Source organism: Antechinus flavipes, chromosome 5 (assembly GCF_016432865.1).
Source record: "Antechinus flavipes isolate AdamAnt ecotype Samford, QLD, Australia chromosome 5, AdamAnt_v2, whole genome shotgun sequence".
Lineage (NCBI taxonomy): Eukaryota > Metazoa > Chordata > Mammalia > Dasyuromorphia > Dasyuridae > Antechinus > Antechinus flavipes.
In genome coordinates this window covers 42,908,473-42,933,075 of record NC_067402.1, presented here as the reverse complement: position 1 = coordinate 42,933,075, position 24,603 = coordinate 42,908,473, and the positions used below count along the sequence as shown (strand labels likewise).

At 38.0% G+C, this 24,603-nt stretch overlaps 1 protein-coding gene across 9 annotated transcripts in view; it reads right to left on the bottom strand.

The window, feature by feature from the left end:
* Positions 1-20,552: 20,552 nt before the first annotated feature.
* TRAK1 (trafficking kinesin protein 1) overlaps positions 20,553-24,603 on the bottom strand; it is a 231,307-nt gene continuing 227,256 nt past the window's right edge. For all 9 annotated transcript variants that reach the window (XM_051961235.1, XM_051961231.1, XM_051961232.1 and 6 more), the window contains one exon: positions 20,553-23,824. In XM_051961235.1, coding sequence (XP_051817195.1) covers positions 23,038-23,824 — 787 coding nt within the window. In that variant the 3' untranslated portion in view covers positions 20,553-23,037. The remainder of the gene's footprint in view (positions 23,825-24,603) is intronic.

The window sequence follows — 24,603 nt, the reverse complement described above, 5'->3', positions numbered from 1 at the left end:
ATAATGGCTAACAAATACATAGCACTTAAAGGTTTGCAAAATCTTAAAATATCTTATTTAATCATCACAGCAACCCTGGGAATTGGATGCTATTATTATCCTTGTTTGATCAATGAGGAAACTGAGGCAGGGAAAAGTTAGGTGACTTGCCTAGGACCTCACAATTGGTATCTAAGGCCAAATTCAAATTTCACTGTGCCTCCTGGTGACCTGTGTATAGTGAACTGAAGTGGGTTTATCTGATTTCTCCTTCCTCCCCAAAGAGGACCAATGCTATCAGTTGAGTGATGTCCTGATTTGCAAATGAACTGGATTTCAGTGAAACAGAACTGTGCAAAGTCATCAGCCCAACTTTCTCTTCCAGAATCATTAGTGTCAAATGGCAAGATATAGGTCAGGATGATTGGGGATGGCCCCAGAATGTAGTGGAGGACCCTGGCTTTTTAAAGCTAAAGTCTCTTTCCCAAATCTCAATTTGTCTGAGGCAATACCCATTCAGGGAATAAAGGCTAGGTAAGAATTGAGGTAGAAGATGATCTAGTTTGACTTCCCAAAAGAATCAATCTGGGAGGGAAAAACGCTCAAGATCTCTGGCCAAAACAGAAACAATTGTTACTTACAGTCATTTGGAGACATCAAAACTCAAAAGATGAAAAGTGTGGCTTGGGCTGGATTGTATTGGGCCACTCAATGAAAGCCAAACTGATTCGGGTTTAAAGACATACTTTTTTGAATTCCAGTGGACTTTATCAATACCTGGCTGACCAGAACTATGTTTCAAAAAAGCATACTACATGAAACTACATGAGCCAAAAAGAGTTAATTGTCCCAGTTTTTCAAAAACAAACAAAAAACCCCAATAATAAATAAATAGGAAAGGGAAAGAATTTCTAGCCCCCAAGCCCCAAAATATCTTGTGAAATATAAGTGATTGAAACCATATATATATGTAAGAATATGACTCCCCTTCTGAACAGAGGGAAGAGGAAGAGCTTCCAACTCTGACTCTTCCTCCCTCTGTCAGTTCAATGAGTTTATAAAGTGCAAGGAAAGAAATCAGGTTTAATGGCAGCATGGAACCCAGTTTCTAATAAGGAGGCCTAGCTGTGGATTTGATGGTCAATAACCACAGCCAAGGGAGCTGACCAGCTTGCAGCAATGATGACATGCTTTTTCTAGCAGAGAATTCAGGTCAACTGCAGAGCAAATGGTGACAGGCAATAGCACTGGCTCTTCCTGCTGGTGTGCCGGTTTTCTTGGGCTCACTTGACCATAGCCAACACTGACTGAAGTGCTTTTCTTTACTATGCAGGCTAAAGAGGGGAGATGGAAATCTCATGCTTAGAGAAATTAGAAGGACGAGGAAAGAGTAATCCAGGACTTCCATTTTTTTTTTCTTTTATTAAACATCAGCTTCTTATCCTTCATTGAAGTATTGATCAATAAGGAAACTGAGGCAGGGAGTTTGAGCAGAACCCCACAAGGCTATCACCTCTGTCTTTCTGAAAGATATTCCTATATTTATATACATATTGTTGTTGTTGAGTCATTTTTCAGTTTGTCCTTTTGTTTATGAACCCATTAGACAAACATACTGGAGTAGTTTGCCATTTCCTTCTCCAGCTTACTTTACAGATGAGCTAATTGAGACAAATAGGGTTAATTGACTTGCCCATAGTCACCCAGCTAGTGTGTCTGAGGTCAGATTTGAACTCAGGAAGATGAAGCTTCTTGACTCCAGACCTGGGCTAGCCACTATGTAATATACACATACATATATATGGAAAAATCTAGTGGATAGAGACAGTCCCATCTTTGAAATACATCGATTGCGTAATTCTGAACACAGGATCCAGACCCCTCATAGTGCTCCAGAAAAGTCACCGTGATCATAAATTGCAGAGAAAGTGCCACCTTGGTGTTGGTTCAGAGAGTTTCCTATACCAACAAAATCAGAGCCGACTAGCTAAAGGCAGAGGAATTACAGAAAAGACAATCATCATCCTGACTACATTTATCTCTTCCTCAACCCATACACTTTTTCTTCCCTTAAGTTTGTGCCCCCACCTGTGTCAGTGTTCTCCCCAATTCCACATCCCTTTCTAAAAATATCCTATAGTAGCAAATAAAAATAAATTGCACACTGATATAGAGCACATTAACAGTTTTAACAGACATGTTGGCCTAAAGGGTCGGAATCCCCACATACACTAAACCCTAGATTTTGACTTATATGAACTAGATTCTATCCTAGGGGCGTATAAGGGATCTAGTGTATGTATCCTAAGAGATCCTGTCAATCTTTTTTTTCCTCATTTTTCTCTGGCCTATTAACTCAAGGTACTCTGATAAAATCTTTTAAACAAAGCTTAAGTTTGACTCATGCTTAGACCTGGCTAACTTCTAGCATGGTCTTCAATATACAAAATAGATTAGGTATAGGACAGCTATTTATTTCTTCCACTGCAAAAGAAATGTTTAAGTACAAAGATTCAAAACCATGTCTATTTAAGGCACAATACAAATTCTTAAAATACAGACAGACATGACACTTTTACTTCAGATCTGTTACATGATACATTGATACATTGATACAGCCCTATTTTTTTTCTGGGGAGGTGGAATGAGGAGGGAAAAAGGAAGTCGATATGGTAATCAACCAAAATCTTCTAGTTTAGCAAGGGATCCAGATCATGCTCAGCTTCAGGGGAAATGCCTTAAATCATACAGATTGGGAAGGATAGAAGTTCCCATTTGTGACACATACATCTCATTTTTTAAAAGTTATATCCATGGTTTATTCTTTCTTTTTTTTAATTTTTAAAGCTTTTAATTTTCAAAACACATGCCCAGATAATTTGTCAACATTGATCCTTGCATAGCCTTTTGTTTTAGATTTTCTCCTTCTTTTCCCCTCCCCTAGATGGCAAGCAATCTAATATGTGTTATACATGTTAAAATATAAATCCAGTATATATAAACATATTTATACAATTCCCTTGTTGCACAAGAAAAATCTGCTCAAAAAGGAAAGGAAAAAAATGCAAGCAAACAACAACAAAAAGAGTGAAAATGCTGTGTTGTGATGCACATTCAGTTCCCACAGTCCTCTCTCTGGGTATAGATGACTCTATTCATCACAAGATCATTGGAACTGACATCAGTTATTTCACTGTTGGAAAGAGTCATGCTCATCAGAATTAATCAATGACATACATCTCAATTTAAATAAATTCAGTAGATAGTATTTCAAATTGATGAAATTCATGAAGAGATTTGGTCTATTTTATTTTATTTTTAATAGTGATTTTTCCAAATACGTATAAAGATAATTTTCAACATTCATTTTTGTAAAACATTGTGTTCTAAATTCTTTCCCTTTCTTCTTTACTTTCCCCCTTCCCCAAGAGAGCAAGCAATCTGATATAGGCTAAATATATGCCGTCCGTTTAAACATATTTCCATTTTTGTTATGTTGGCAAAAAAAATCAGACCAAAAGAAAAAAAAACCATGAGAAAGAAAAACAAAAAGGTAAAAACACTATGCTTTGATTCACATTCAATCTCCATAGTTCTCTCTCTGAATGTGATTGCCATTTTCCATCAGATTTGGTCTGTTTTAACTCGAAGCAGAGCCATCCTTAAAATACAGTAGAGAACCTAGTTCTTCTGACTCCAAATGAAGTTTAGTAAATTAGGGCAACTGCTCCATTCCCTGGGCTTTGAGAAAGACCCTGTGTTGCCATGGAGATCGGGAGCTGAAATTGTGCAGTGATGTAGACATGTAGGAAGCCAAAAACTGGGAAGGTGGTATTTCTAAGAGCTAGTGTCACAGTACCAATGGTCTAGAGATATAGAATATAGAGTGAGAAAGAATCTTGGTAGCCATCTAATCCAATTAATCCATGTCTAAAAATCCATACTACTACAACATGCCCAAGATATGAGGATCTTTGCACACACAAAAAAATCACATAAATTGTAAGCAGCAAAAATAGCATAAAGGCTCAGGTCTCTTAACTTTCAAATCATTGCTATTAAATACTCTCATTTTCTGGCTTGTCTCTGACCTGTGATAATTTTGACTTCTAATACCTAAGACCTAGCCAGAGGTCTCTACCTCTGATAGACTACCTGATACCTAGGTCTCTAATCTGATCACCTAATCTGACCCCACTCATTTTATGGGAAAGGAAATTAAATTCAAGATAGAGAGAAATGATTTGCCTACACAGATAGTGAATAATGGTGTCAGGTTTCAAACCCAGGACTAACTCCAAAGTCAGTATTCTTTCCACTTGTGATATACACTTTCTTGTTTATCAACTTTGGGGTCTTTGGGTGTTCCAGAAGGACTAGAACCTCTAGTTCCCTTTTGGGGATTGCTTATTCATCTGCAGAATCCCCCATCACCCAGCTCTCACCTGTGGTTTCAAGAAGTTGTAGCATGGACAGCAGCCAAATTCTGGTCAACAACCATGGCAGATAAACTAAACCAGATTGAAAGTAAATCCATCAACGAGTTGGGGGATGTCTGCCCAAAACATGTGAAGACTTCCCCCTGTGGAAAGGGCCAATGAGAACAAGTTGTCCCAACGGCCACAAAGGTGGCTCAAGCGGGCACTGTGGAGTGCTTAGAGTTTGGTCAGGCTCTGTCCTGGGCTAAACCCAATCATCCTAATTTTTGTTTTGCTTTTGGATTTCAGTGACTCAGAAAAATAGAGTGAGGTTGATGGTCCTATGCAACTTTGCTTCAGTTAAATACAAGACACAAGATATTATTGGTCTTCCTTGAAACCAAGGACAAACAACAGAAAGAATTAGCCCTACTGCTTATGTAGCCAAATTCTCAGCCCTGATTCCTTCTGTCCAACCCTGTTATGCTGCTTCTCATTAACCCAAATGCCAACAAGTCAAAAAAAACCAAAAACCCAAAAACCAGTATTTGATCTATGAAGTTCACCGTACAGGGGATTCTGCTGATTTGCAACAATTCCATAAAACAAAGAGTATCTATAATCTCATTGAATTACTTTTAATCTATTTGTTGTGTGAATCAAACTCCTGAGTCAGTCATCAAGCACTTATTCAGTGGCTATTATGTCCCAGATTCTGGGAATACCAAAAAAAAAAAACAGGCACCATTCTTATGGAGTTCACAAAATTAATGGGATAAAGTATGTAAAAGTTCTTTGGAATGGGGCAGCTAGGTGGTGCAGTGGATAAAACACTAGCCCTGAAGTTAGGAGGACCTGAGTTCAAATCTGGTCTCGAATGCTTTATACTTCCTAGCTGTGTGACCCTGGGTAAGTCACTTAATCCCAACTGTCTCAGGAAAAAAAAAGTTCTTTGCAAATCTTAAATCTGTATACTAATTCCAACCATTATTATTATTCATTATTTAATTTACTGGATTTCTACTGATGTCTTTTTGTTTTGTTTTGTTTTGTTTTGTTTTGTTTTTTGTTGTTTTTTTTTAAATAACTTTTTATTGACAGTCTACTGATGCCTTGACCACTGATTCCAGTGATGAGCTTTTACCAATTGTACTATGAAAGCAAAACCAACTGACCAAAAAAAATGGACATCTAAATGTCCTTCCTCTCGGGAGTCACCCCATCTACTTCAGATTTTGAGGGCAGAAGTTAATTCTTTTTGACATTGCTTAGTTAGGTAGGTTTCTAATTTCCCCTAGCCCTTCTGTCTACCCAGCAAACTCTTCCTAGCTATAGAAACAAAAAGTAAAGAATTGTTACTTTAGATGTGTGATATCATGGAAAAACCACTGGGCTTTTCAATTTTGACAATTAGTATGCATGTGACCCTGGGCAAGTCATTAGGAAGAGACATAGGTTAGACTAGATGACCTCTAAGGTCTCTTCTAACCCCAAATCTAGGATTTGTTAAAATAGTAGCTTCCTTTCCCCTTGCTTTCTAGATTTTGAAATGTAGATGTCTTGCAAATATGACAGAAAGGATATTTGCATTAGGAAAAGAAATCCTTCTCCCCTTCCTACCACGCTCCAAAAGAAATAGTTTTTTTAACCTCTGTAGAATTAAAAACAAACCTCAATTTCATTATCACTTTAGGCACCAACCCTTAAATTTCCAGGTGACCAAAGGTCCCCGGTGATGGTTAAGGGCATTGATAAATGCAAGAAAAACATGACCACCTGCATGACTAGCGAGTGTTGTCATCCTGCATCTCTCCAAGAAAATGGCAAAAACAAAGATGGAGAATTCAATCAGCCTGTATGTGGACAGCCTACTCCAAATGCCTTTCAATTCCCTTAAGACCCAGAACAGTCAGCCTATCGTTCTCCTTTACAACAACAATATTGAATGTATATTGAGTACCTCATTCATAGCCTATAGAGAGAGTTCAGCGCTGGGGAACTCTCCAAAGTTGAGCAAGACATGTTTAAAATTTAATCTGTATTCTTAACATTCTTTTCTATTGCTTTCTTAAGTCTTAAATCAACAAAGCAATAAAACGGTTCTTGACTTACAGCATTTGCTGACTTCTGAAGTATTAGTGCTCACACTGATAACTTAACAATAGGCTGTCCTGATCCAGTTTTGAGCTGGCTCCAGCAACCCCAGAAAATGAGACTATTATCTTCATGATCTAGAGATTTAGACCATTCAACATAACCAAATAGGGGCATTAAAGAGCAACAAAATAGTTATGTGAGGACCACTTAATACATTCTCTCTCTCTCTCTTCTCTCTCTCCTTCTCTCTCTCTCTCCTTCTCTCTCTCTCTTCTTCTCTCTCTCTCTTTCTCTCTCTCTCTCCTTCTCTCTCTCTTTCTCTTTCTCTCTTTCTCTCTCTCTCTCTTTCTCTCTCTCTCTCTCTCTCTCTCTCTCTCTCTCTCTCTCTCTCTCTCCTTCCTCCCTCCCTTCCTCTTCTCTCTATTTTCTTCTCTCTTCTCCTTAATAATGTCACTCCATAATAGAGTGAATCTGAGAACTAGTTTAATTAAGCCAATCTTTTTAAAAAGCAGAAACATTATGTGAATACCATGGAAGAGGTATTCTCTCATAGTAAACAAAGAAAATGGGGAAATTGAGGTCATTAAGATTGATGATGTGTAGAGAGTAAATACTTAATAATGATTGATGAGTTATGAGTGCACATATTCAATATTTTTGGAGAAATTTCTGTGTGTTCTGGGGCTTGATGCTAATATGAAGTAAATTTAGCATAAATACAATATTAAATCCGCAGTAATAGCCTGCGAGGAGAAATAATCAACCAACAAATATTTATGCCTTAACCTGTATTTGTGTCATGTTTTACAGGTATGAAACATGCTCATAGACATGATTTCATTTGATCCTCACAATCTCAGTGTGAGGCACAAGGTGAATACCCAAGTCACTTAACTCCAAATTCAATCCCATTGGACCACGTAAGTCCCAGTTCTTTTGCCTCTATCTCATATCCTTTGTATTGTATTTATCTCCCCTAGTATTATGTATTTGTTATCTTTATCTCCCTAGAATGATTTAAGTTCCTCAATTATGTCATTCTTTATTTTTGTAGTCCCAACCCATTCCAGGATTCAATCCACAAGGGAGATGTGAGCCAAATTGAAAACTACAAGGATGAATGAATAAATTAAGGTAGGTATTATTATCATCTGACAGATGAGGAAAGGGACATATGAGTGCTGGACTTGAAATTACAAAGATCTATGTTCAAATATACTCTTTGAGACACTTAATACTTCCCTTTATAAAGGATTCAGAACTTTTCAGGAAACCTTATTTTCTATGAGCAGCTCTGCTTGGTTTCCAATCTCTAGAACATCCAGGCCCCTTGGAGCAAAGCGAACTCCTTCCAGCTTCCTTTTGTATATTGTCTTCCTCCATTTTGATTGATAATACCTTATATCAAGTGATGTATTTTCCTTTTAAAATAAGCCTTAACAGACATGTCAAAAGAAGGACACTTTGGGATTTTAGAAATAGAAATTTGCTTCAAAGGCTATGGAGTTCAACTTCTTCAATCAATCAATCAATCGATGGCAAATAAATATCTACAGAGTAAATTATTTACAAGATAGATAGACGATAACCAACAGAGGGAAGGTACTGAGATTAAGAAAAATTGGGAAAGACTTCCTGTAGGATTTTAATTGGGATAGGATCTAAAGGAAGCCAGGGAGGTTAGCAGTTGGAGCAAGGGTTGGAGCACATTCTAGGTGAGGAGACAATGAGAGAACACATCTGGAGCTTAGAGATGAAGTGTTTTATTTGTGGGATAGCCAGGAGACTGGTGTTCTGGATCAAAGAGTATATGTCAGGGAAGAAAGGTATAAGACTTGAGTGGTAGGAGAGAGCTGGTATATGAAGATTCCCCTGAAATCTATTGAGTAGGAGAATGACATGATCATATATTCTCTTCAGGAAAATCATTTTAGTAGTTGAATCTCCCATCTTCAAATGCCTTTCAGGTATCTTAAACTAAGCATCCAGTAAACATCTTAAACTCAATATGTCCAAAACAGAACTCATAATCTTTCCCCCTAAACCCTTCCCTGTGACTGGTGAGGACATCCTGCCAGACCATCAAGTTCACAACCTAGGGGTCATCCTGGATTCCTCACCCTCTCTCACCTCCCTCCCACCTTCCATATCCAAGCTGTTGCCAAAGCCTGTTGACATCACCTAGTAAAAGGTAAAACATCTCCGACTACCTCCTCCCTTTTCTCCTCTGCCCCTGTCATTACTCATACGTGGATTATCACAATAGCTTCTGATGGATCTTTCTGCCTCAAGTCTCTCCCCACTCCAAACCATCTTCCATTCTATCACAAGGAATGAGAAAATTAGAACAATGGTTAGAATTTGGCATCAACCCAGGATTCTTCCTACTAAACCCTGTAATAATCTACATAGCTACTTGCTAGCAAGAAAAAAAATGGAAGGAAATTAAAAAGGCTCCTTCCCTTGGACTCCTTCCCAACTTCTGTATGGGTTGTTTTTAGAAGAGCATAAGAACAGACATTATCTTCCCTAGTTCTATATAACAGTAGTCCTCACATTGCCCCTATCTCTCCGCCAACCTTCCGACATATTCACCAGCTTTTCCCATTATTCACTAGTTCTTCTGCCTGTCTCATCTCACCTCTTTGAGATTGCTGAAGTCATTTAGATTTGGTGATAAATGAATGGAAGAGATTCCCAGAGGGTGCACAATGATTCATCTATGGTTTAAATGAGGTTTCAAGAACATATTACTCCTATTAACTTACCCCTTATTAAAGTGCCCTCCAGGAGCTGGGACTGAATCAGACTCTATCACTTGTTTTCTGAATTAATCAGCCCGGGTCCCTGAGTGGAGGAGAAGCTTGGAATGCTGCTCCTTGCACCCAGGAGGCAGGAAGGCTGAGCCCTCCATCTATCAGTGAGTAGGGGCCTTTATAAAACTTTTATGAGAATAATCTACATGTATATGAAGATGTCTTTGGTGCAAACACAGGGAGAGAAAAGACAGGTTTTCTCATAGCAGACCATCTCTTTAGTTCAATTGATCAAAAGATACAGAGAACATAACAGCCAGTTTTATTAATGTTTCATCTCATTTTTTAAATGAACACGCATTCGTTTTCTGTCCCTCTGCACTCCCAAAGAAAAACCTTTGTAACAAATAAGTATAGTCTGATTTCTACACTGAGGAGAGGAAAAATAATTTCTTCATTGTCCATGTACAGAACTGTTTATCTCATTCTGCAACATAAATCCAACATCTTAGCATAGAATCAAAAATCATCAGTCCTGGGGCAACAAGGTGGGACAATGACTAGATCACTGGCCCTGGGATCAGGAGGACCTCGAGTTCAAATCCAGATTCAGACTCTTACTAGCTATATGACCTTAGACAAGTAATTGCCTCCCTCCCAAAAAGATCATCAATCCTCTGGAATAATAATTGGTCATTGCATTGACTGGAGATCTTAAAGTTTTCAAAGTTATTTATTTTAACACTGCTATTGTTATCTAAATTGTTTTCTTGGCCTGTTCACTTCACTCTACATCAGTTCATATAGGTCCATGTTTCTCAAAACCCATCCTTTTCATCATTTCTTATGACACAATAGCATTTCTTTTCTGATTTAAAAAAAATGATTTCTAAGAGCAAAATAGAGCTCTAAAGATCATCCTCTAATGAGGAATCTCTCCTGTATGTGTTAAGATCATGTAAGTTTATTTGGTAAATGCAACCATAAAGATCATTCTGTTCTATCACCCTCTGATTATTAACAGAAAACAAGGCATAAAACAGAAAGGTGTATGTTCTCCACAGTTATTTGTGGTGATGGAGGATGTCTTTAGTTCAATTCAATAAGCATTTTTAATCACCATTACTACACCACTAATTACATTCCTATTTTTTGTAATCATTTTAGTACCCAACAACAATTTCTTCCAATTAACTATTCATCAGGTGGGGCAGGATGTCCTATAGTGGATTAATCAAGCAAGCACAAAACATTTATTAAGTATATATTATGTACCAGGCATTGGGGATCTAAAAAAAAGGCAAAAGACAGTTCTCTTTCTTTAAGGGGTTTATAATAAAATAAATATTTACAAAGCAAGCTATATAAAAATGAATAGGAAATAATTATCATAGGGAAGGTACTAGAATTAAGAGGGGTTGGGGAAGCTTTCCAATAAAACAGTATTTCTCAAACTTCTGTTCTCAGCATCTTTATACTATTAAAATTTTTTGAGGACCTGTCCAAAGAGTTTTTGGTTTATGTGGCTTATGTTTATAGATATTTACCATATTAGAAAAAAGAACTAATTTTGAATTTGTAGAGTCTCTGAAAGGATTTCAGAGACCTACAGTGAGAACCACTGCAATAAAAGATTGAATTTAGTTGAGAGGTCAATAGTCTGAGTGGAGAAGGGAGAGTGTTCCAACCAGGGGACAACCAGAGAAAATGCCCAGAGCTGAAATTTCTTGTTCACAGAACAGCCAGGGGGCCCATATCACTGGGTCAGAAGATTCAGGCTCATGGATTTTTTTCAATATGTCAGTAAACATTTAGGAAGCATCTGATATGTTTTAGCTCTGAAAGGGCCTTTGGAGGTCATCAAGTCCAAGTTATTTATTCTACAGTTGAAACCTAACTTGCTCAAATGTTCTAAAGTAATAAATTCAGGTCTTCTGATTCCAAATCCAGCTTTCTTTCTACTGTCACAAAGCTAGTGACAAAAGATGTCAACATCCCAGAATTTCACAGTTGAAAAGGACGTTAGAGATTTTCTTTTCTTTTTTCATTTTTTTTCATTTTTTAAAATTTTATTTTATTTTAAAATATAAGAAAACAGAAAAACAGAAAAGGAATACAAAACAAAACAGAACATTGTTATGTGCCCAGCAGAACATTGGGGACAATTCACAATATATAACAAATTACTAGTTCAAGAAAGTATATATATGTGTGTATATATATATAGTAGAAGAAATTCTATTCATGAGTGTCCATCTTTTCTTTACTTTCTTGTACAACACACCTTTTTTTACTTTATTCTTTTTCCCTCTTTTCTTCCTCCCCTCCACTCCCAAACAGGTTACAGTTAAGAAAGGATATACTTATGTAAACATATGTAGATATTTACATGCACATACATGTTAAACATAGACCCCCATCGCTCACATATACATACACATGTCTTTCCTATCCCTGCTGACTCTTTGCTTTAATTCTGCCCCATAACTTGCCTTGCTATTACTTAACCTTCCCCCACCCATGAATCCCTCCCTCGTCTTCTTCCCTCACCCTTTGCTTCCCCATCCACTCATCCCTCTTCCCTTATTTCTTTATATATTTTGGAGAGTGCTATACTCTTCATGGTATATATAATTGTGTATTTAACCCATTCCCAATGTAAAAAGGTTTTCAGAATTATGAGCCCTCTTCCCCTCTCTAATGTCTGGGTATTTATTCTTCCTCTGCACCTTATTTGTATAACATGATTACTATTTTTACCTTAACACTAAATTTACTTTAACCCAATCTCTGTTTTGAGCTACCCTCTTCTTGATTGCACTTTTTTCCCCTGAGGCAATTGGGGTTAAATGACTTGCCCAGGGTCACACAGTTAGGAAGTATTAAGTGTCTGAAATTAGATTTGAACTCAGGTCCTCCTGACTTCAGGGCTGGTGCGCTATACACTGCACCAACTAACTTCCCCATTGAGCTGCCCTATTCTTAATGTCAATCTTAAACACATGGTGTTCATTTCTCATGTTAAAAAAAAACATAAACAATTTGTCCATGTTGATTTCCTTGAAATTAATCTTCAATATTGGCTCTTATATGTTAAATCTTTTATTAAGTTCAACTTTGATATCTAGAAAGTCCTGGAAATCTGCAATTTTTGAATCTCCATTTTTTTCTCATTCAATATTATAGATAATTTTGCTGGGTATCATATTTTTGGCCACAGGCCTAATTCTTTATATTGTCTAATTCCAGGACCTGAAGTCTTTTATTGTGGCAGCTCGTAAGTCCTGTACAATTCTACTTGTAGCTCCATCATATTTGAATTTTTTTTCTTGTTACTTGTTTAAAAAAAAAAAAAAAAAAAAACTATGATAGGTACTTTCACTTTCTCTTCCCTACCTCTCTTCTCAACCTCTTGTAATCCAGTTTCCAATTTTAATATTCCACACCTGAAACATTTTCTTTCCTCTGTTATAGCTACTGACCTGTTTGGTTTCTATTATGTCTCAATTAAAATCCTTCTTTCTTCAGGAAACCTTCCTTACTTCTCTTAATCCCGGTTCCTTTTTTCTATTAACTATTTTAAATTTATCCTATATATAACTTTCTATATACGTAATTGTTTTCATATTGTCCCTTTCCCCACCACCACCACCATTTGATTGTGAACTCCTTAGCAGAGACTGCCTTTTTTATCTTTTTATCCTTAGTGCTTAACAATATGTCTGACACACAATAGGCACTTAATAAATGTTTATTGACTGACTGATTAATCACACTTACTATACAGGCACTGTGCTACACATTTTACAAATATCATTTCATTCTAGCATCACAACAAGCCTGGGAAGTAAGTGCTATTTCATATCTTTTTTTTTTTTTAACAGCTGAAGAAACTGAAGTAGACAGAAGTTAAAGACACAGAAAAAATAAGTACCCAGAGGCTGAATTTTACCTCAGGTCTATCTGATTCCAAACTCAGCACTCAATTCACTGTGCATCTAGCTGTCCACCTACCATATACCTATCCTCTATTTGGAGATTTACAGTGGGAGGCAAGCTAATACATCATCCACTAAACCAAGGATATTCCACATTGATGGTGAGCTAATTGTGACATTACATAAGTATTACATGCTAAAAATCAGATCAACTGTAACCAAATGATATTCCTCCAAGATAGAGAGTTCAGGAGCATCAGGAAGATGGAGAGACCCGAAGACCAGTTAAGGATGCCGATAAAGAACAGGCAGACAAGGGCCTGAACCATGGGGATGGCAGTGAAGAGAAAAGAACAGACATTGTGCAGGAACAACTGAGAAGACACAATTTCCTAACACACAGTCAATGAAACATGAGATGAAGGAAAATCAGTTAGAGTATTGTTTTACTTATCCAAAATTCAGCTATACGGAAATTTTTTTATTCAGGAAAAGATCAAGAACCAAAGATAAGAAATTAAAAACTCCTGAGCAACAAAAATAGCTGTCATGAAGTCATTGCACTAAAAATCAATGTCTCTGTGTCTATTTATTCCTACTTTAAATACAGTTCTAACACCCAGCTCTACAATAGAAAATATCATACAGTAAAGTATAACTGGACAGAGGGACTACCCACAGATAAAGTTCTCACTTTGAGAATAGGAAGAATTGATAGAAGTCTGACAATGATAAAGGAAAAAAGAAAAACTACTTGAAAAACAGATAAAAGGCCTCTCCCTCTCTCCTTCCCTCTCCCTTTTCTCTCTTCTTCTCTCTCCCCTCTTTCCCCCTCCCTTTACCTCTCCCTCTCTCTCCCCTCTTCCCCCTTCCCTTTTCTCTCTCTCTCTCCCTCCCTCCCTTCCTCTCTCCCCACCTCTCTCTCTCTCTCTCTCCTCTCTCTCTCTCTCTCTCTCTCTCTCACACACACACACACACACACACACACACACACACACACACACACACACACACCACATAGCAATGTGGCACTATTCAACATAAAGATAAACATCCCCACTCATTCCTGAAGTACCTGAGGACACAATTCATTGTTGTTCAATTGTTTTAGTCTTTCAGCTCTTTAACTCCATTTGTGGTTTTCTTAGCAAAAGTCCTGGAGTGGTAAGCCATTTCTTTGTCTAGCCATTTTACAGATGAAGAAACTGATGCAAATAGGATTAAGTGACTTGCCTGGGGTAAGTCGTTAGTAAATGTCTAAGACTAGATTTGAAATCATGAAGATTTCCAGCCCAGTGCTCTATCTACTGCACCACTTATCTACCCCAACTGTAAGCTTGGCTAGAACCAATTAATGTCCATTCCTACTACTTAACAAACCCTATTCTCTTAAGCTGTACCTTCCCCAAGTGACAAGTGGTGATATAACTCCTTGATTTGTCAATTCTATGGATCTGCTGAAGCTAAATTATGTCATATTTTAAAATAATCACCCATCTCTAGATGTTGTGTCTGGAAGGCAGGAAAATAATTTAAATATTTTAGTATTGATGTGAGGCTCCTTGAAAGTATTTGATGAATCTTTTCATAAGCTAGAAAGAGGCCAGGAGATTTCCCAATATGAGCACTGCTTTCTATCAGTTGCCCATAGTTCTTAGCGTCCTACTTAAAAATCTTACATATGGATGTAAATGTTCCCATTGAAAATATATCAATTGATTCCTGGGGGTTCTTGACTGCTCCAGCACACCATTAGTTATAGACCTCCACTTCAATCTCTGAAAATATCCACTCATTTAACTAGGACAAATAATACTAATTGCTAACATTTATATAGAACCTCGGGGGTCACAAAGTACTCTCCTCACAACTCTGTAAAATGGGCAAAGCAAAGCTGTTGGGGGAGGGGGGAGAGGGGTTGAGGACCATTTTACAGATGAGGAAAACTGAAATTTGGAGTGGTCAAGCTACTCACCCAAAATGATTGAAATGCTCATTATCAAAGTTCTCCTTATTATCATAATCAATCAAAAAACATTTATTAAGTGCCTACTATGTGCCAGGCACCATGCTAAACTCTGGGGATATAAAAGGAGGTCAAAGACAATCTCTGACTTTAAAGACCTTATAATCTAATGGGATAGTTGGGGCATCTAGGTGGTGCAGTGGATAGAGCACTGAAGTCAGGAAGACCTAAATTCAAATCAGACCTCAGACATTTAACACTTCCTAATTGTGTGACCCTGGGCAAGTCACTTAACCCTTATTGCCTCAGGGAAAAAATCTAATGGGATAGACAATATAACAACAAATATATAATGCCTGTATGTACATATTTATATATGTGTCTATATAGATGTGTACATATGCATATAAGTATATGTTTGTCTGCCATTTGAAACCTCAATTCTGATTATATCTTGAATTTTTCCATTTACTTTTATGTTCCTACACCAAATAAATAGGAAATAATTAACAGAGGAAAGGCACCAGGATTGGGAGGGGCTGAAAAAGGCTTGCTGTAGAAAAGATGGGATTTTAACTGAGACTTCACCGAAGTTGGGGAAGTGAGGAGGCAGAATCCAGAACTTTTCCCAGAGTAAGAGACTACTGTTCTAGAGGAACAATTCCAGAACATTTAAAGATCCAGTACTCCAATGAAGATCTTACCTTTTGTGTAAGATTTTAGGATCTTGCCTTCTGATCCCCAGACACAGAATTGTTTTTAGAAACTAGAAGTTCAGATTTGTCCCTTACCGAAGGCATTGCCTTAAGGTCATCATTTCCCAGTTTTCTCACCTGTAAAATTAAGTGGGATTGAAAATATGATACAATAGAAATTATCACTAGCTCTGCTTATTATACTTGCTAACTGTGTGACTTTGAGCAAGGAAATTAACTCCTCTCAGGCGCCTTTTCGGGAGAAAAAAAAAAAAAAAAAAGATTTCCATGGTCCCATCTCTGTGATGCTTCCAACCTGTGTTGGAACCCGTGATTCTCTAATTCAGGCTCAGAGAAGGAGGTGTTTGCTCAAGGTTGCCCAGCGAGGGAATGGGAAAACATCAGATTGAAAATATAAACTGCCAGTATGATTGGACCACTAAGGGCTTTCTTTGAATCATGTGCTGGTCTCCAAGTGCCCTCTGCTGGCAAGAGAAAAACAATAGTCGATGTGTTTCTACAGTCTCATAAGGAAGAAACAATTCTAAATGAGTGAAGATGCTTTCCAGTGATACACTGAAGCACCAGAAACTTTGTTGCGCAGGTAGAATGTTACAGGAGGAAGGATGCCTTGTAGATTCCCTTGCTCTCTGATGTGGTGGGATGTAGTTTTCATTGTAAATAGGAGGTATTTGGGGAAGATGGGAGGGGAGGTTCCTTCTTAGAATAGATACAAAGGCTTCAGTAGCCCAGAGCATGAGGGACCTTTATCCCCCAATCCAAGTGGACAAGGATGCCTAGATGCAGGACATTATTCCATCAGCAAAATGTAGTTCTAGTCCAATCTGAAGAGACCTTTTCCCTGGCTCTATCTTACATGTTTCTATTTATTTTCATGTTCTCATCTCCATTAATATGTAAGCTCCTTGGAATCAAGGATTGATTGCAGTGTGTGTATGTGTGTGTGTGTGTGTGTGTTGTGTATCTATAGTACTAAATATGGCATAAATATGGCACCTGTTCAAATCTGAATTGATAGGGATCATAATTTTAGTTGTTTTTATTTTTATTTTTGTATTTATTTTTATTTTTGACATTCTGATTTTTTATATTTTGAGTTATAAAAGACTATTACAGAAAGGAGAATAGACACAAAAACCCGAGGATATAACAAAGTAGAAGTGAGGGGGGAAATGGATCTCAGACTTTATGATAATGAAACAGATTATGATAATAAAATGTTATTTTCAATATGTTTTTCATCTCACTAGCCAATCACAACCTGAATGAATGAAATAGATCATAATTAAGATAAGGGCATTTCCCAATTCGTGAATGAATTATATCTCTAATCAGTGGGTCTGTGCCACAAGAAAGGGCAGATGTCTCTAAGACAGTAACAAGTGGGTCCCCAAGATCCCACGTTCCTTTTCTGTCATCCACTATTATATAAACTGTGCCTAACCTGATACTGATAAGTTTTCAAGCTAGAAGGGACTACGGAGAGGGTGTCCTAAATCTTTATTTTACAAATATGTAAACTGAGGAAGAGTGAAGAAAGTTGACTTGTCTAAGGTCACACAGTCATTAAGTAGCAGAAATTTAAATCTCAGGTCCTCTGAGTTTCATCCAGTGAAGGATGTGTCTTGACTAATCAGGAATTACAAGGAGAGGATTCTAAGTGAAGGAAATTTTAGACAAGAAGTTCTCCTAGGTTCTTTGCAACACAAAGACCATGCAGCATAGACTCCAGTGCTTTACATCTGTAGGCACTGAATATGCTTTTGTTGAATGGCTCTTTAGTACTTTAGATTCCCCCACAAACAACAAAGGTTCAACACCTCCAGCCTCCTCTTTCTTTGTCCTACTAAGTGCAAATTCTGGCTCTGCTACTTGCTTTTTGTGTAATCTTGGACAAGTAACAATCTCATTTATCAAATGAGATAGTTGGACTAGGTGACCTCTGAGGAGTTGTAAAGTCATTAGATTATGAGATACTTAAAGTTTTTTGCTTCCTGTTGTATTCCCTAGCCCTTAGCACAGTACCCGGTGGTTTCAATTGAGTTCGACTCTTTTTTTTTTGTTGTCTGACTCTTCTTGATCCCTTTTTGAGGTTTTCTTGCCAAAGATACTGGAGTGGTTTACCACTTCCTTCTCCAGATCAGTTTATAGATGAGGAAACTAAGACAATCAGTTAGGTTTACTGTTTATTAATCGTAAAATGAATTATAAAATGGCAGCTAGGTGGTGTAGTGGATAGACCACTGGATTTGGAATTGGGAAAATTCAATCTTCCTAAATTCAAATCCAACCTCAGACACTTTTTAGCTGAGTGACCGTCTACAAGTTACAAACTTGCCCGTTTGCCTCAGTTTTCTCATCTGTAAGACGAGTTAAAAAATCAAAGGACAAATCTCTCCAGTATCTCTGCCAAGAAAACCCCAAATGGGGTCACGAAGAATCAGAAACATGTCAACAATAAAAAAAAAAAATTGAGATGTTTGGAGGTTGTCCCTCCCAGATCTATATTTATATCTTAGGTCACTTGGCTCACAGATGGTACCGATTCGGTTATCTTCACACTTCATAGATAGATTACTGCAATAGCCCAGTGGTTGGTCTCTCTGGCTAAAGTCTTCACCTTCCCAATCCATCTTCCACTCAGCTGTCAAACTGAGTTTCCTAAAATGCAGATCTAATTATGTCACCACCATGCCTGTTCCTACTCAATAAATTCCACTGGATCCCTATAACCTCTGGGATCAAATACAAAATCTTCTTTCTGCTACATGGATGCCTGTTTATTGTTTTCCCTATCAGAATGTAAACTCCTTGAAGATACCATATTTTTGCCTTTCTTTCTATCTCCAGTTACCAGTGACTTTCACATAATAAGTGATTAATAAATGTTTGTTGACTAATTGACCTCCCTGAGCTTCAGTTTTCTCATTTGTATAATGAAAAGGTTGGATTAGATGATCTGGGAGATCTTTTCTAGCACAAGATCTTTAATCACCTGTCAATAAAATTTTTATTAAGTGTCTATAATATGTATCCTAGGACCTACACTACTTAATTAATAAATAAGCATTTATTAAGCACCTTCTAGGTTCTCATTAGTGTGCTGAGACCTGGAGAGAATAAAGGCAAAAGATAATCCTTGTTCTGAAGCTCATAGTCTAATTGAGGAGACCACAAGAAAACAACTGAGTCCAAAAGAGATACAGAGAGGATAAATAGAAGATGATCAATATGTCATCAACTCCTTCCCTTTCCCCCCCAACACACTATTTTTAGTCTTTGGTGTTTTAGCCCTTAGAGGCAGAAAAGATTATATGGTTAGAGCTGGAGAAACCTTCCAGATCATTTAGGCCAGATTCTTAATCTTCTTTGTGTCATAGATTTCTTTGGCATTCAGTCTAGTAAAGCCTATGAATTCATTCTCCGAATAATGGTTATAAGTGTATAAAATGAAGCACATAGGATTAGAAAGGAAACCAGCTTTGTTAAAATAGCTATCAAAATCCTAATAATAATAATTTTGTGGACCCTAGATTGAGAACCTCTGATTTGGTCATTTTTCCCCCTGAGGCAATCGGGGTTAAGTGACTTGCCCAGGGTCACACAAATAGGAAGTGTTTAGTGTCTAAGATCACTTTTGAACCTGGGTCCTCCTGATCTCAGGGTTGGTGTTTTATCCACTGCGACACCTAGCTGCCCCCTGATAAGGTAAATTTTAAGAGAAAAGAAAAAGAAACTAAGGAACAGAGAAATTAGAGGGACTTTAAATCCTATCTCTAGAAAGTAAATGGAACCAAGTGTGGTCTTACAAAAGAAATCACCTCCACTTGGGTATAAAATGCTACATCAACAGTTTTGTTATAATATACAATATAATAAATATGTCCATTTTGCTAAACAATTTTTCTTCTTTTTCTTAAGGATTTCTGGGTATGGAAGGAGAGGAGAATGTATTTAGAAATTGCAATATAAAAACTTTTAAACTTTAAAAAAAGTTAATTGAAGAGTTAACCACTCCTTTACATTTCTATAACTTCATTTCCCAAAGATCTATGCTCTGAAGGGGGATGCTGCTTAGAGCCACAATAGCTGACCAGGGGGTATCATGCTTCTGCAGAGTCATCTTGGGCTCCTGTTCATCAATGTGTTTAATTAGTAAATTACTTGCTTACACACAAAAGAGGACAAGGAGAATTTAGCATTTATGGCGGTCAGTGTCTTTTGATCAAGAACAATGGATGAATAAAATGGCATGAAATGATTATATCAACATGTTATTGTTGAGTCATTTCAATCATGGCAGGCTCTTTGTGACCTTTTTGGAGGGATTTCTTGACAAAGATCCTAGAGTAGTTTGCCATTTCCTCTCTAGGTCATTTTACAGATGAAGAAACCGAGAAAAACAGGATGAAGTAACTTACCCAGAATCACACAGCTAGTAAGTGTCTGAAGCCAGATTTGAATGCAGGAAGATCAATCTTCCTAATTCCAGCATTCTGTCCACTGAAGCACCATCTAGCTACTCATTTTACCATAGTTCATTATTTTTATATGTAATATTACATGTCATATATATAAATGCACACACATTTACTTAGAGAAATAAAACTGCATATACCATTTGCTGTTCTCAACATAGTTCCTCAGAAAAGAAGTTTAAAAAAAAAAAAAACCCACACATATCTGAATATGACACCAGGTCACTCAAGCTTATTTTATTGATAATTAGATAAGAAAATTTTATTGTAGCATTTGATGCATTTCCCAACACACCTTCTGGGAGTGGTTGTACAATGTCTATCATTTATTCTGAAGGCTAAAGTCTGTTGCGCCTCCCAAGTGGATGATGTGTTATTCCTTTTTTAATTCCTTCATGGTAACGTATGGTTGATTATTCATTTTGGGTATATAAAATGGTCCATTCAGTCTGTGGTTTTCCTGTTATCCTATCTAGCTACAGGTTTAAGATACATTCAAATTTTAAAAAAAGATAGTTAAGTTATCTGCAGTAAGTGCACACATACAACAGCAAATCGAGCCGAGGACACGCTTTTACTAAAATGTCTTAGGTTTAGAGAATAAATAGGAATTTTAAAACATGAGCCGCGCTTGCTTGTATGCTTTCTCTCAAAGCATCCTAAGTGTCCATAACACTATGTGGACTCCCTTCAGGGACGGACAACTCTATCAGAGGGGCAAAGGTGACATATTATTTATGTGAAAGATCATCAGTACTAATTCTTCAAGTAGGAGGCTGGAAGAAATGGCAATGATCCTGTGACATAAAACCAAATATAATAAATAAACTACCTTCTTGGAAGGAAACATTTTATAGAAATACAATTGGTGTGAAGAATAGGAAATGGACTAGATGAGGTTAAAAAGTAGATAAACTTATGTACAGAGACATACACACAATAGGGAATCAATAATAAAAGTAATTTTCGTAGGCATTATTTAACTAGATCGAGTATATTACAGTACACTCTTGTTGCTATGTCTGGACATGTAATACTAAGATGCTTCAACTTCACGTTTGCAGAATTTTTGGTTCGTGTTTCTGAAATGTATCTTGAAGTTACTTGTAACTTTCACCTCAATTATTTACTCCTGTGTGTGCATATATATATGTTTGTGTTTATTAATAAGATTGCTACTCTCCCAAAAAACTCCACATTTGCAATACTCCACAGAACCTACCTTTTCATTTTTCATTCTCTCCAAAAGCAACTCCATCTTTTTTTTTTTTTTTTCCCAAGCACAGGACACAAAAGTAAACAGGAAATGGAAAAAACAAAAACAGCCCATAGGCTAGAAAATCACATTGATACAATGCCCTCTATTAAAGAGAGGGGGGAAATACATGGGTATTAAGTGGTCGCACCTTGGAGCTGCTCAAGTGTTTGGATTTCAAAAGTGGCTATTGAGGAAAAGGCAAGGATATGGAGCATATGAAAATCCCACAGCCCTGCTTTTTTTTTTCAAATAGTCTGATATTCTGCAAGTGAAACCTATCAATCAAAAATTCTATAGCCTCTCTCCTTCATACCACTGTGCCATCCCTCAGTTTTGCTGTGGGTTTTCTCTTACCGGATAATACCCTTTCTCCAAAAACACCCCCAATGTTTCCCCCTTTAGGCTTTCTGATTTAAGTAAGGATCTTTGGCTCGGATCATTAGACTATTTTTGCTTAGAGGCTGTGGTTCCCAGAAACCAGTTGCCATTTTCCCTGATGCAAGATGAAAATAACCTTGTGAAGTGTATATTTCAGTGCCATGAGAGCACGTGGTAACATGATGCTCAACCAGCACCATTATGCAAAATGTGTTTGAAGGAAAAAAGTGTTTTTTTTTTCTTAAAAAAAAAAAAAATCCATGCATCCTCATTCTTTCCAGACTTTTGGCCTACTTGTGGATTAAAAGAAATGGGATTTCAAGTTTTCTGCATAAGGAAAATCACAAACGTTTCCCTCCAAAACACAATCTTTCATTCAGGCAGAGGAGCCATGTGGGCTTTAAAGAAACTGGACCACTGGCAGAAGCAAAACAAAATCAGGATGTCCCAACACAAACATAAAGTTGGCTGCTTTGTTGTGCATATAGTAAAGGACCAGGCTTATGATACGTTCATCCAGGAGATCGAACATTAATCCACCCAAAATAATGACACTGTGATTGGTATCATGTGAAAAGCCTTCCATCCTTACTATAACCATCCCTACAATCACAGTCAGCAAGCCAAAGGATTTACTTCCCCCCTATCCACAGGATAATAACTGGTTTTTCAGTGCATCTTTAAATAAAAGAAAAACATTTTTAAAAGACCTGGCAAAGGTCAGCAAGTTAAATCCTTAAGATAGCGATTGCAGCGTTGGGCCATTTCTTATGATATCTGAAGAATAATAAAATTAGATACAAGGTCTCTGATAAATATTTACATACTATACAAAATTTACACTCTTCTCCCATTAGGCACAAGTTTGATTTGTCTACTCAGGAGGGATTGAGAGAGAGACAGAGAGAGGGACAGAGAGACAGAGGCAGAAAGAGACTGAGAGTGGGGGACGGAGTAAGAAGGGATGTCAGAGGACTGGGAGGGTGAAGGAAAATATTGTTTTTTGTTTTGTTATTTTTTTCTTAAAAAAAAAAAAAAGGAACCAAGTTCCTCTCATCGCAAGCTTGTCTGTTTTGGAAGCTTGGCACCCATCAGGATGCCGGAAGTAAGAGTCACGGGGGCTTTCATCTGCATGCTGGACCCCACCATGGTGGGGAAGCTGCGGTTCCTTCGAATCCCAGTGTTCAGCTGAAGGCCTCCAATGGCACTCGTGACAACAGGGCAGCCGAGGGGAAGGCCCTCAGGGACGAGGGCCCTCGCTGGTCCCTGGGCCCCTGGGCAGAGAAGAGGCCCCTGGTCTTCCGTCAAAGCGGGGGCATGGGTGCGCCCTGAGTTCACCACCTTGGCAATGCCGAACCGCTTGACTTTGTCCACAAGGTTGAGGTTGGAGACAGAAACCTCCGTCTGGCTCTCACTGTTCCTAATGTTCTTTTTCTCCCTCACCTCCTTCAGGATGGAGCTGGCGGGTTTGGAAGCCAAGAAGTTGTCATAAGGGGGACTGGTACATTTGAAGTCAAAGGACGGCGGGGAAGACAACGGAGTCTGCATAGGCGAATTTGGAGGGGTGGAAGGGATCACAGCCATTTTAGGGGAGTAGGGGTTCAAGAGGGGGCTCCTGCCGGCCCGGTCCCAGCTCTGGGGATTGTACACGGCCGCCGAGATACCCCGCTCCTTCAGCAGCCACACCAGCCCGAGGGACGTGCTCATGGTGGTGGTGGATTCCCGGAGGTTGGTGAAAGACTCGGCCAGACTCAGGCGCCGGGGGGTGCATGGCGTGCCCACTGGCGTGGACTTCAAGTTGCTAGAATTGCCACAAGCTGGAGTCGGTGCTGAGTTAAGGCTAAAAGGGAAAAAATTAGCTCTGGTTAGTCAACGTGAAACACCCTCAAAATCCGGGGGGGAATTAGTATGTGAATTGATACCAATCTGCTCATAGCGGGTTGAGCTGAAACAGTACGATCTTAGGTACTATTTAAGCAGAAATAAAAATGCACTGATACCTTTGGGATACCCAAGGTAAACCTACAGACAGAAGGTAAGCTCCATGAAGGCGGGGTCTACTTAATTTTTGTGTTTTTATCTCCAGTGCCTCGCCCAGAGTTGTTGTCGTTTCTGGAATAGATGAATGGATGCACTGAAGGCCAGTCCCAGAAAAAACTGTAAAATCCCTTACCTCCCACAACCTCTTTGTAAACTCAATTCTTCTTTCTCCTTACTATGTAATAGCCTCTAAGAAGGGTCCACTGACTTTCATCCATCCAACAAAATTATAATAATAGAATAATAATAACAATAGAAATAACTGGCACTCATAAATATTACTCTGAAGTTTACAAAGTGAATTATGTCTTATCTAATTTCAATTTCACAACAACACTATAGGATAAGTAATACATTTATTATCCCCATTTTACAGATGAGGAAACTGAAGCTCAGAAATGTTAGGTATATGCCCAGGGTCACACAGTTATCAGCTCTTTCTGTCTGTCCAACATGCGACCACACCGTCAATAGCTTAAGGAAAAGTGATACATTGATTTAAAGTCACTCCATTGTCCAAAAAGGATGAGATTTCGCTGGAGTGGACGCTCCTCTTCAAAAAGATAGATCACAAGCCTT